The sequence below is a fragment of the Geotrypetes seraphini genome, chromosome 2 (assembly GCF_902459505.1).
Source record: "Geotrypetes seraphini chromosome 2, aGeoSer1.1, whole genome shotgun sequence".
NCBI lineage: Eukaryota > Metazoa > Chordata > Amphibia > Gymnophiona > Dermophiidae > Geotrypetes > Geotrypetes seraphini.
In genome coordinates, this window is record NC_047085.1 from 250,869,524 (window position 1) to 250,881,848 (window position 12,325).

General features: G+C 40.5%; 1 protein-coding gene across 1 annotated transcript in view; it reads right to left on the reverse strand.

Moving 5' to 3' along the window:
* Positions 1–12,318, reverse strand: part of FAM234B (family with sequence similarity 234 member B) — a 115,721-nt gene extending 103,403 nt beyond the window's left edge. Inside the window, exon 1 of the mRNA XM_033929339.1 lies at positions 12,195–12,318. Within this exon, the coding sequence (XP_033785230.1) occupies positions 12,195–12,231 (37 nt within the window). The 5' untranslated portion in view covers positions 12,232–12,318. The remainder of the gene's footprint in view (positions 1–12,194) is intronic.
* Positions 12,319–12,325: the final 7 nt, after the last annotated feature.

Here is a 12,325-nt window from a genome sequence, read left to right on the forward strand (position 1 = left end):
CGAGACTGCACAAAACAAATCCAGACAGTGGTGGGGTGGTCCAGAGGCCAAGTCAAGGTGGCCAGATAGCACTGCACAAAAGGCTGTCCTATCTTTCACCACTTATTTATGCAGGTGTCAGAAATAAATATCAGCCGCCTGCATAACTTCTGTGTTGCTGATCTGATGCCCTCCAATCTTTCCAACCTTCCCTTTACTCCATCACCCACCCTGACCCTGGCCAGGTCTTAAAAGCAGGGTAATGATTTCCTAATTTCAGAAAACCAGAATACAGTCATCCAAAACTTGAAAATGTGTGCTTGGCAAGGGGGTTAGATTTGGGTATTTTGAGCAAGGTTAGAGTGGGGTGAATAGAAACATTTCAAAAGGGGAATGCATGCTTATATTTGCCAACGGGAACATCAGGATTCACACCTGTTCTCAGCCATATCTAGGTTTTAGAAAAGTTGCTCATTTCACGCAGCACTCCACTGGAGGGATTAGGGGTGATCTCTCAAACTTCTAGCACCACATAATTCAAATTTGTAGAGAGCCGAGTTGTGGTGGAGGTAGCAGGAATCACACTGTTTCTTCTTCAGCCAAAGCCAGGTGAGGGAAAAAACTGGTGAAAGCTAGGGGAGGGGGCAATGCATCATTATTATTTTGCCACTATTTGACAAAACGTGAAAAATACAATGGTGAGTGTTTTGGATCACAAAGAAACAGGAGAGAACGCCTTCCCAAAATTGGAAAGCAAATAACAACAGCAAAGGTGACCTTTGGTGCTCAATTTCTTTATTGTATAATCAAGACTCGACATGATCGTGTTTCGGCCAAAAAGGCCTGCCTCAGAAGTCTGGATGTTGGTTGTAGGGATATCAGAGTTTCTCGAGAAATCATATTTCTCAAGAATTTTTAACCCTATTATATTGAAATCACTGGGCTTCAGGTTCAACAGGGTTCAGATGTTTCCTTGAACTGTGGTACCAATCCTGCCCCCTCTTGGCTTGGCTACAAGTTGTTTCTGATGCTGCTGTATAATGTGGCCCCAGATCAAAAAAGGCTGGACAAACCTGCCTCAAAAGATGTTTGGACTTTGCTTGAACAGACCAATTTTTGACTGGCACAATGAAACGGTGAACTTTTCACAAAAAGTAAAACTGTAAAATCAGAATTTCAGTTTGCAACAAACAGAGAAGACAATTCTGAAATTAGATGCCTAAATTCAGACAGGCCAGTCTACTTGAGTGGCTTGTATTAAAGATGTTCATATAAAGTGGAGAACTGGAGAATTTATATAGGGCACAAGATCTAAGATTTCTAAATTTTCCCAAACCTATCTTCTCTCACTTATGATTTTGTTGAGGTCTTACTTGAAAATGTGTTGCAATTAGCTAATTCTGATACTATGGTTATTTCTAAAGTGTATTTTGTTTCCTATCCCCCCCTTTTATCAACCTGCACTAGAGGTTTTTAGCACGGGCCAGCAAAGTAAGTGCTATGAGCGTTAGAACATTTACTGCACCGGTTCGTGCTAAAAGCCTCTAGTGCAACTTGATAAAAGGGGCCCTATCTTTCTAATCCAGAAGACAGCCAACCAAGTGAGGCTCAGCAGGGTGATAAACAGATTTCCTGGAATCTTCTCTGAATCACATAACTGCTAGAGGAAACCTGGTGGCTACCTTTGGAACTGATGAGGATAAAATTTCAGTACTTAAGAACTTTTTTCCTAATAAGGAAGTTCTTTGTTATTGTCAAAAGATTAAATATTTTCCTGATGTTTCTTGGGCTACACAACTTAGGAGAAAGCAGGTTTTGGAAGTGTCATGTTTTGGCTCTAAGTGAGTGTTTTTTCTTATGCTTTCCTTGTGTGTTTAATTTCATACCAAAGATCCAATTATGTGTTTCTAGATCATTCTTTCTTCCTAATAAATAGTGGATCTATCCTGTACTGAGCTTGGGAGAGGATCTTTAGTAAGAGGGGGGTATTTGTGTTCTATTTTATTACTGTGAACCTTCTTACCGTATACACCGATGGTCATGTCTTATGGTCGAAAGTTTGGTTCAGTTATTGTATGGGGGTTGGAGTGGGAGAAAGTGATATTACAAAAGCAAATACAATCCCCTATGTTGTGCTGATCCTCTTGCAATATTAAGAAAACTAATAAAAACTGAACATAAATAGTGGCTCAATCTGTTTCTAGGATTTTTCTGTTTCCTGGGTTTTTCCTTCCTTTAAAAGGTAAGAAAGTTACTACTACTATTAATTATTTCTATAGCCCAGCCTCAATAGCAAGTGCTCCATAATGATCGTTTCATTTTCCTTTTAGCAAACCATTTTTCTAATTTTATTTCATTACATTTTTCAACAATAGCACACACACAAAAGGAAACAAATTTTCCAGCCATAGGAAATAACAGAAGCTATTCAAGTAAATATAGCTTTTAATCACTCTCCCAAATAAATGCACATATCTAGATAGATAATTAACCCTTGGGTCCAGGGCCACAAACCAAGAAGATCCAATAGTGGAAAATGTGAGTGAGCTCTGCTCCAAATATCTTTTTGGCAGTTTTGTAAAAACTTGAAGAGTGGTACAGTATGTACTGGGGAAAACATAGTACAGCTCCAGTTCTAGGCTAGGAAGCCAAGAAGGGGAGCCGGGAGGGTTGTGAGAATAACTGCCTGCTGTCCTTTGATAACACATATTACAAGAAAGTTAACTGTGCTTTTATCCAAGGACAAGCAGGCAGTCTCCCGGGTGGTGGAGACAGAGACTGAATTCAAGAAAGCGAAGGATAGGTACATGGGATGGTTACTGTGGATGGGCCTTTTGGCTTTTATCGGTTACTGAGGATGGGCAGACTTTTGGCCTTTAACTGCCATCATGTTTCTATATGGGACTCCCTAGCTGCCAGGATCATGGCTCTGAAAAGAAGATGTCTGCCACCCACCATGAGCCTGGTCAGACCAAGTGGGGGGAGGGAGGGGGGAACCTTGGCTTCAAGAGGTGATTAAATGTTGTAGAACAGCTTGACCAAAGTGGCTATCTCATCTGGAATGTGCCTCAAGGCAGGAATGAGTAATGAAGGGCTGACCTACAAGTGTCCTCAATGGGAGTGGAGATAAGCTATGGTAGTAGCCATGGCTTGAACTTTGTGTGCCGTGATGCAGCTGTCAAGGGGTAGACCAGCCTTAGTATAGCAGAGGTGATCCTTTTGGAAAAGGGGACTCCCAGTCTGCTGGGATCAAAGGACAGGGACAGATGAGTGGAAATCTTGTGAGGCTTAGTACAAGTCAAGAGCTCACTCGCAGTCCAAAGTATGGAGAGCCGCTTCATTAGAGTGAGAGTGTGGCTTCAGGTAGAAAACAGGGAGCTCAATGGACTGGTTGAGATGAAAATCCAAGACCACCTTCAGGGAGGAATCTAGGATGGTTGCAAATGACTACTTTGTCATGACAGAATGTCATATAAGGAGGATCTGACATGAGGGCTTGGAGTTCACTCACTCAACGTGCAGATGTGAGAGCTATCAAGAAGGTCATTTTCCATGTAAGGTGCTTGAGTAAAGGAAGACAAGTGTGGCTCAATGAAAGACTTCATCAAGGCAGAGAAAACCACATTAAGATCCCACAGTGGTGGGTGCATTACCCTGTTGATGCTACATTTTCTGAGCGGAGTTTTTTTATGCCAATGAGAATAAAGATAGCAACTTGAAATCTTCTCCGATTGCTGCGTTGTTGAACTATGTATTGATGCTTTTTCTCCACTTGTTAAAATTAAATGTAGTATCTCTGGGACGCCACCCACCTCTAGTGAGTAACATTTTGTGATTTTTTTATATTAAAATGTCTCTCTCATAGCTCCTCTCTCCCACCTTTCTTCCAAAGTACGACACATTGAGATCTTTAAGTCTGTCCCCTATATGCTTTATGACAAAGACTGCTAACCATTTTCATAGCTGTCCTCTGAACTGATTCCATCCTATTTGCACAGATTACTCCAAATATACCTGAGCAGTGAGAGTGACCATATTAAGAGGAAGAGGCCCTCAGGACAGCTGTGTCAGAGAAGGCATCCTCCCCCTCCACAACATGCTTTCTGCTTTGTCCAGCAATGATATTGCAAATTACACTGAAGTTTTTTTTGCTAGAAAAATAGTGAAGACGACAAGGACTGGATCCTACATCTTTTCTTTAAGAATAGATCTAAGGACTTCCTGGGTCTCCATATCCAGATATTTCCAGAGGTCTCCAGAGAGACTCAAAAAAGAAGAGGAGAATTCTTAAATTTGAAACTTGGAGTGACTCAAATAGGGGGTCTTTTCTTTTCAAGATATCCATGCAAATGTGTTGTTAGATATCGTTCTTTGAAATATGTATCGGTAGACCCGTCTCATTTGATAAGTTTTCTCTCAATGAAACGCCTCGAGAATGAAGTTACAACAGAGCCTAATAATAATTAGTTCTCTGTTCAGTAGTAGTTAATGTGCTTATTGATGATTGTTTGAATTTAATTATTCTACTCTTTAAATCTTGGATCTAAACCTAGAGGACTGGTGTGTGATCAAGGGAAGTTGATTTTTCTTTTCTTTTAACAATTTGAGTGATTTATCTTTCAATGACTGAAAGTAAACTTAAATTAGAAAGGTCTTGATCGCACTTTTCTGTACAAGATGTTTATGCTTGGAATAAATTTTGTAAAATTGTATAAATAAATAAAAAAGAAAAATAGTGAAGATCACTGTACTACATAATAGAAACCATTGATGTCAAGTTCAGTCATTCATGAGCATTTCTATGCTTTGAATAAACTATTAAAGCCACAGCCTTCTAGCTTTAAGTGCTGGATTGTAATGTACAGGTTCTTAGACCTGCCTTATCTCTGAACCATGCCAGAAATGTAATCAGGGATTTCAAAGGTCTTGACATTTCAACAAAGCTTGAACAAACAGTGCTGGCTTTATTCCTCAGTAAACTCTTAGTCCAAGCTGGGCTTCAGAGCATATGCATATTGTCGGCAATTCTATTAACACATTCAAATGAAGAGAAGAGCATAAGCAAATAACAAAACTAGTGGGCCATATTCACAGTAAGAGGACCGGGATCCACAGTGGCTCTTCACAACCCTCTGAGTGACCTCTTCCACATTATAGAACTTTTAAAACATCACAGAATAAAATGAAACAAAAGACCTAAAGGCTAAACAGAAGCAAATGGCTGGACAGATTAAAACCTGCTTTCTCACCACTGCAAAAGTATCACCTGGCAATAGCTTATCTCAACAGAATTAGACCCTTCTGTCCTGTTGTGAACAGCAATAAACCTCTCAGACATCAAAGAAGCTGTCTTATAAACATTTTCCATACTAAATCTAAACCTGCAGAGGTTAAAGTTTTCAAACAGTCCTAAAAAGGGCATAGTTATTATCAGTGCTAAGAACAGAATTTCAAAAGGTTTCTCTAGAAATTCCAAAAATAAAATTTCCATAACAGGCTGACCACCTGTCCTGCTGTACAAAACAATAATCATAATGTTAATTTTGCTGTAAAATTATTCAGTTTCAGAAGCAATATAAAAGTGTTTGCAAATAAGAGTTCTTTTCCTACATTCTCCAAGGGCGGGGGGACGGGGAGACAGTACAGGGGCCTGGTTAGAAGCTGGATCCAGTCTATACTTCCTTAATTATGGTCTGCAGAGGATCTGACTTTTGCTTACATGCTAGCCCTATGGTGCCCTTCTCTATTCCAGATTCTGTGCTGTCTCAGCCAGACCTTGTTTTCCCACAGCAAGGCTTACCTTGCCCAGACACGTTGGTATTTTTTTTTCCTTAAGATTAAAGTTGGATCTGGAAAATGCACAAATCTTCTCTGGAATCTACAGATTCAAATTTATTGCTAAAAGTCAACCTGCCCAAGGCTATTCAGAAGGAGGGAAGAAGGAGTCCATCTGGTTGAGCCAGGTCAGGTTTTTTTTTTTCTTTTTATTAAAGTCAGATCCAGAGGATCCTGAAGCCTCCTTCAGATTTCACAAAAAAAACACCCCTAACAACTAGCTGGCTCAGCAGGATTCCTACTCTCCCCTGCCTTTGGCTGTCTCTGAACCACTCCAGGGAAGTTGATTCTTAACAATAAAGTCAGAAAGTCAGATCAGAGTCCGACCAAAAATGCTTTATTCAAGTTTCAACCCAAATCAAAACTGCATCTGAAACTTACTGCCTGGTTTTGGTCGAAACTGAAAACTAAAGTTTGGTTGAGTGAATGCGAACCAATGAGGCCCACTGGGTATTGTCAGAGCTTGCAGTTGGCAGCCCTCTGTTAAACCTAATACTTGTAAGGGTACAGTTGTATACAGTATATCCAAAAAAATTAAAAAAAAATGTACTGTATGATTAGTTTAGTAGAAGGGCTTCATTCATATCACATCAAAAAGACGAAAAGTTGTCCGCGCTGGGGCTCCGTAGATGACGTCACCCACATGTGAGAATATGCTGCCTGCTTGTCCTGGGATAAAGATAAATACAAAAACGGAGAAAAACAAATCTCATACACAGGCAGCCGGGGCTATACAAGTGCCCTAAGCCACCTGTATCATCACTGGTTTGAAAAAAAAACTCCGTACATAGATATATAAATATGTTTTCATTCACTTCAAAGACTTATTTTTCAAAATTCATTTTGTCTCATGCATCAAAATATGCGAGTAGAAATCAAATCCATCTAAAACTGGTTATAAAGGCAACAGCTTGGTATAAATATAAGCAATTCTTGATAACGTGGAAACGAAGAATATAAAACATGGAGAAACTTATCTCAAATTGCAGCAACAATCATTCTTTCATCCAATATTCCGCTTCCCGCCTCAAAAGGCTACTTCAGGGGAAAAATTGTAATGTTTCTTCCAAACGCTCCCACCTAACAAACTGGTGGAGCTGGCTCCTCTCAAAATGGCCCTCTGCTAAACCCACACGAGATTATTTCCAGAACTGCAAGCATAGGCTGACAACTGGAAAACGATTTTAACAAATACTTCTCTACAAGTCTGGCACATTTAGGTTCCCACATCAATGCAGATGTAGTTAAATATCATCTGAGATAGGACCTTTGCGAGGAAATGTAAAAAAAATTATGATTATCAGTTTTAGGGGAAGCCACTGTTTGCCCTGGGATCAGTAATACAGATGTTGCTACTATTTGGGTTTCTGCCAGGTACTTGTAGCCTGTAGCCTGTTTTAGCCATTACACTTCCCCCTCCCCATTCGCGGTTTCGGCAATCGCGATTTCACATATTCGCGATTTTTGGGGAGGGGAAAAAAAAAACAGTTTAGCCTTCCCCCCGGCATCCCGGGCTCACCTGGTGGTCTAGCAGGCTTTCGGGGCAGGAGCGATCTTCCTACGCTCCTGCCCCGTGTAGATCGCCAATAGGAAATGGCTGCCATGAGCTCCCGCCGTAGTCTCGAGAGACTACAGGAACAAGAGGTTGGTTTGTATTTAGTTAAAGGATAAACATTTATTTATTTTTTATTTATATACCGCTTATATCCTAAATAGTTTACATTCAGGTTATTTATCACATTTCCCTATCTGTCCCAGGAGGCTCAAACTCTATCTAGTGTACCTGGGGCAATGAGGGGATTAACTGGCTTGCTCAGGGTCACAAGGAGCAGTGAGGGATTTGAACCCACAACCTCAGGGTGCCGAAGCTGTGCCACACATTCCCCACGATCTGGTCTATCCTGTGGGCATTATACCAGCCTGATGCACAAACCGTAATTAAAAAAAAAAAAACAACAACTCCACATTGAGGTTACTGAACTCAAGGATTAAATGCTCTGAAAAATTACAAAATCAAGAGCAATATATTTCTCAATTTTTTATATATATATAATTAATTTAATTGTAATATTTCCCTACTAGCACTATAAGCTTTACCAGTACTTGTGCTTGACAACAATCATGCCAGATTCCTCTCTCACAGAATCTAGCTTCTGTATGCCACAAGTCTGATTAAAAAGCTGCATCTTCATCACATTCAACAGAGCCTGGAAATTGTTTAGAAATACCCAAATAGTATCCAAGCCAGAATATATTTAAATAACGAGACTGTATTTTGTCTCCAAGCAAACTAGCCTCTGCAGGCACGGACCTCAGCTAATGAAAACTGAAACTAAAAGTCAGTGCACCACATTTGAAATGACAGCTGATATTGTATCATTCTTAAGGAATATATCATCCTAAATTTAGATTTAAATTCCTGCTAAACTTCTGTATGAAAAGTATTAACTTGGAGCACTCTTTACCATATAAACTACTATGAAAGACTATAACTGCATTACTTGCAATTGCATTCACACATACACACACAGAGAATGCAGAGTATCTCCTTGCCCCCTTTCTCCCCCCCAACCAGACTACCTCACAATCCCTTATGGTTTAGTGGTGCAGTCACAGAATGAATGATACCCAGTTGTTCTTGTCCATGTCAGCTCTACTCTCAAAAGCAGCCATTTTGAGAGCAGAACCACCATAGATAGGAGTGACTGGGGATTAGAGAATGACACGGGAACAAAATTTGTCTCCGTCCCCGCAGGAACTCAATTTCCCCGTCCCCATGAGTTTTGTCGCTGTCCTATTCCTGTAAGCTCTGTCTTAACCACACAAGCCTCAAACACTTATGATTTTGATGTGTTTGAGGCTTGCGCAGATGAGGATGGAGCTTGCAGGAATGGGGCATGGACAGGAAAAGAACTCCTAGGGATGGGACAGGAAAATTAGTTCCCGCAGAGACAGGGAAAAATTTGTACACGTGTCATTCTCTACTGGGGATCACTGCTGCCCTGACTACACCAAGGATTAGACCATTAGGGATTGTAATATAGGCCTGAGGCGGGCACCTACAGGTGGGCAGAGGGGAAGGGGAGGGAGGTAGACACACAAGACAAAGCACAAGTTTTCAGCTTCTACCAAAGCACATCGTCAGTTTCTGCTGAAACTGAAATCACGACTGTAGCCTTTTGGCCAAAACCAAAACCAGGCAGAAAAAGGATTTTGGGTCAGTTTCAGCACTATAACCAAAACAAAAACTTGGTTGGCCTCTAGAGACTTTTGGATCTTCCAGATCTATGTTTAAATGTTAAGAAAAAAAATCCTGAGGCACCTGAGCAAGGTAAGCCCATCCAGGGCAGAGTAGGGTCCAGCCGAGGCAACACAGGATCTGGGGCAGAACAGGGCAGCAGAGGGCAAGATGTCTGCCTAGCACCCCATAAATAAAAGCCAGATCCTTCAATTTAAGATGACTGAATCTGGAAGAACCAGAGGATCTAACTTTTATCCTATTTCACAGTACTGTGGTTTGGACTGATTTGGTTAGATGAATGCTATAATTTCAAAGATAGATACTGAGCCCTAATTATTGGAGGGAGATTTTCTTCTGGGATTAACAGAATTTCTTTTAAGTACTTTCGCATCATGCTAACGGAACAATTACTGGTGATTTTGGGAAGTTTAATATTCTTAAATTATTTCTTCTTTATTTTCTAGATATTCCAATTTTTTCTGTATATAAGATCTTTCCTTAACAATTTCTATCTCCAAATTTTGTATTTGATTTATTTGTTCTTGATGTTTCACAATAGTCTTACTTTGTTCTTTTAGAATAATCCCTTGTGTGTTGATCCAAGTACTAATGGTACTGCAGTCAGCACGAAGTAAAGTTAATACCTTTTTAAGGTTAGAGTCCATGGTCACTATTGCCTTCCACAGGTCACCTAAATTGGCTTGGGCAGGTTTAGTTAGCTCCCCAAATTGGACCGGTAAAGTTAAAATATTCTCACCAACTTGGGCTGTGGAAGACATCGATGTTATATTGTCTTCAGCGGGGGCCTATCTCTCGACAGACTTTCCTCCCACCTCTCCTCCGCTACATGTTGATTTTAACCAGAAAACATGAAGTAATTTTTCAGGGTGAGTACTTGTGTGTCATGAATCCACTAGCAGCTACTCTAGACATCCTACAAACTGAAGATAAACATTATTAAAGTCGGTACTACTTTAAATATGCCTCATCTTTAGTTTGTGCACTAAAACGTGGGCTTGATGAGCATTTTGGTCATTATCTTGACTGCAAAAGATTTGATTCTGGCTGCAGTTATGCTGCCAGTTTCGTCTTCACTGGGTTGAAGGCAATGAAATGAAGATGAAATATAAAGAACTTCTTGTCCAAGCACCAACTTTATCCAGTAGCGATTGTGGTGATGAAGATTGCTTCTGCTTTTAAAACACTGATGGCAATGATAGAAGTGATGATGCTAAACTGGACCTACTGTATTTCTAAATGACAAATCTTGCGAACTAATCAATGTATTATAGTTTCCTCATAGCAAGGCACTGATTTTTTAAGTATAGTGGATTTGCCTTCAAGTGCTTTTCAGCATGGATAGAAAAATTACAACTCCAAGAAGATGCAGAATGACAAACATGTTGAAATGCAATTGTTCTTTCAATGTAATTGAAACTGTTTAAAGCATTTGCTGATGTTATACTTTAAAAAAAACTGCACATAGATACAAGGAAACTATCATTTGACCTATTTCTAATAGACATTTCAAACCTGTAACTTTATGAGCAACCATTCTGAATGAGTAAGTTTTTTTGTTTTTTGCTAGCAGTACCACAAGAAGGCTCTGCTGAATATAGAAAAAACTGCACATAGATACAAGGAAACTATCATTTGACCTATTTCTAATAGACATTTCAAACCTGTAACTTTATGAGCAACCATTCTGAATGAGTAAGTTTTTTTGTTTTTTGCTAGCAGTACCACAAGAAGGCTCTGCTGAATATAGATTATGGCCTCCTTTTAATAAGCCACAGTAGAGCTTTTTATCACAGGCCGGTGAAGTAAATGCTCTGACGCTCATTCAGTTCCTATGATCATTGTGGAGCATTTACCTCACCGGCCCGCAGCAAGAAGCTCTACCGCAGTTTAGTAAAAGCCAGTGTACAGTATATTTGAATTTCTGCACTGCTCATATACTAGTTATTTTCATGATTTTTCCCCTTTATTTGATTTAAATATATCTCTAATTATATTGGATCTTTGTATTTGAAGACTTGAGAATTTTCAGTTTAGTTGTTTTCTTTGATAATTGATGAATTTCAAATTGCTAGAATTCATTTTATGTAATGTTAAAACTGTTTATATCCAAGAATTAAAAACAAAAAGTGATGTTATTTTCACAGTAACTTAGGGCTCCTTTTATCAAAGCGCGCTATGGGGGTTAGTGCGTCAGACATTTCATCATGCGCTAACCCCCGCGGCAGCCTAAAATCCTAACGCCTTGTCAATGGAGACATTAGGTACTAGCGCGGCAGGTGGTATTCCACGGGTTAAACCGCTACTGCGCCTTTGTATAAGGACCCCTTAATTTCATTAAACAAGTAACTGAAATATATTACTTTTTCCTTGTATTACCTAATAACTTTAATATATTATTTCTACAAAGTAAATTGTCCTACTCTGCTAACAATTTCAAATTTTGCTTCTTGCACTTCTTACTGTAGATCTCATGCATCCAGCTCATTGTGCTGGCCAGAAAGATGGAAAGCCATACGTTAACTGCATTAGGTAGTAGCTCCCTACTCGTTTCAGACAGATGGACTTCTGAAGCATTAAGAGTGCTTGCCTGGTGTGCACGCCCTGTAGGCACCATTACATGATGCTCATTACAATGTCCCTCAGGCACACGTTAACCGTGGGGAACAAGATACATTTGGATCCTTGTAGAGCCCATGTGTGCACCTCTACTATAAGCATATTCATTGTGAATAGCCTGAACACCAGATCAGTTAGGTAGGCCTGCAGTACTCCTATAGTTCACAGGTAAAAGGTAACGAGCTCGATGCACTTTCCAAATATTTTCCATACACTGTAAGCAAATATACTCTGTTTTTCACACTTACCCCTCCCCCCCTCCCGTGTCATTGGCTCTTAACATCATAACGGTGCATTAACGGAATGCACCCTACGGTACTACCCCCCCCCCCCCTCAGCGGACCATCTGGGACTCTCATCCTTCCAACAGTCTGCGCGCTCTGCCCGCTCTCCCGCCCCAGAGCTCTATGACGTCCTAGGAGGAGCGATTCCCCCCCCGCTACCCGGCCGTTACACCAGAACACGCGGAGGGAGGTCACTCACCCCCCACCCCTTCTCTCACCTGGCAGCTTTAACGCTCGAGACAGCACAGTCGCCATACTAGAACGCGGCCGTGAACACGTGTGTAGCTGCAGAGCAGGCTGGGATATGTAGTTTCAATTTTCAGTCCCGTGGTGCTTAAGGCTTGGGGGG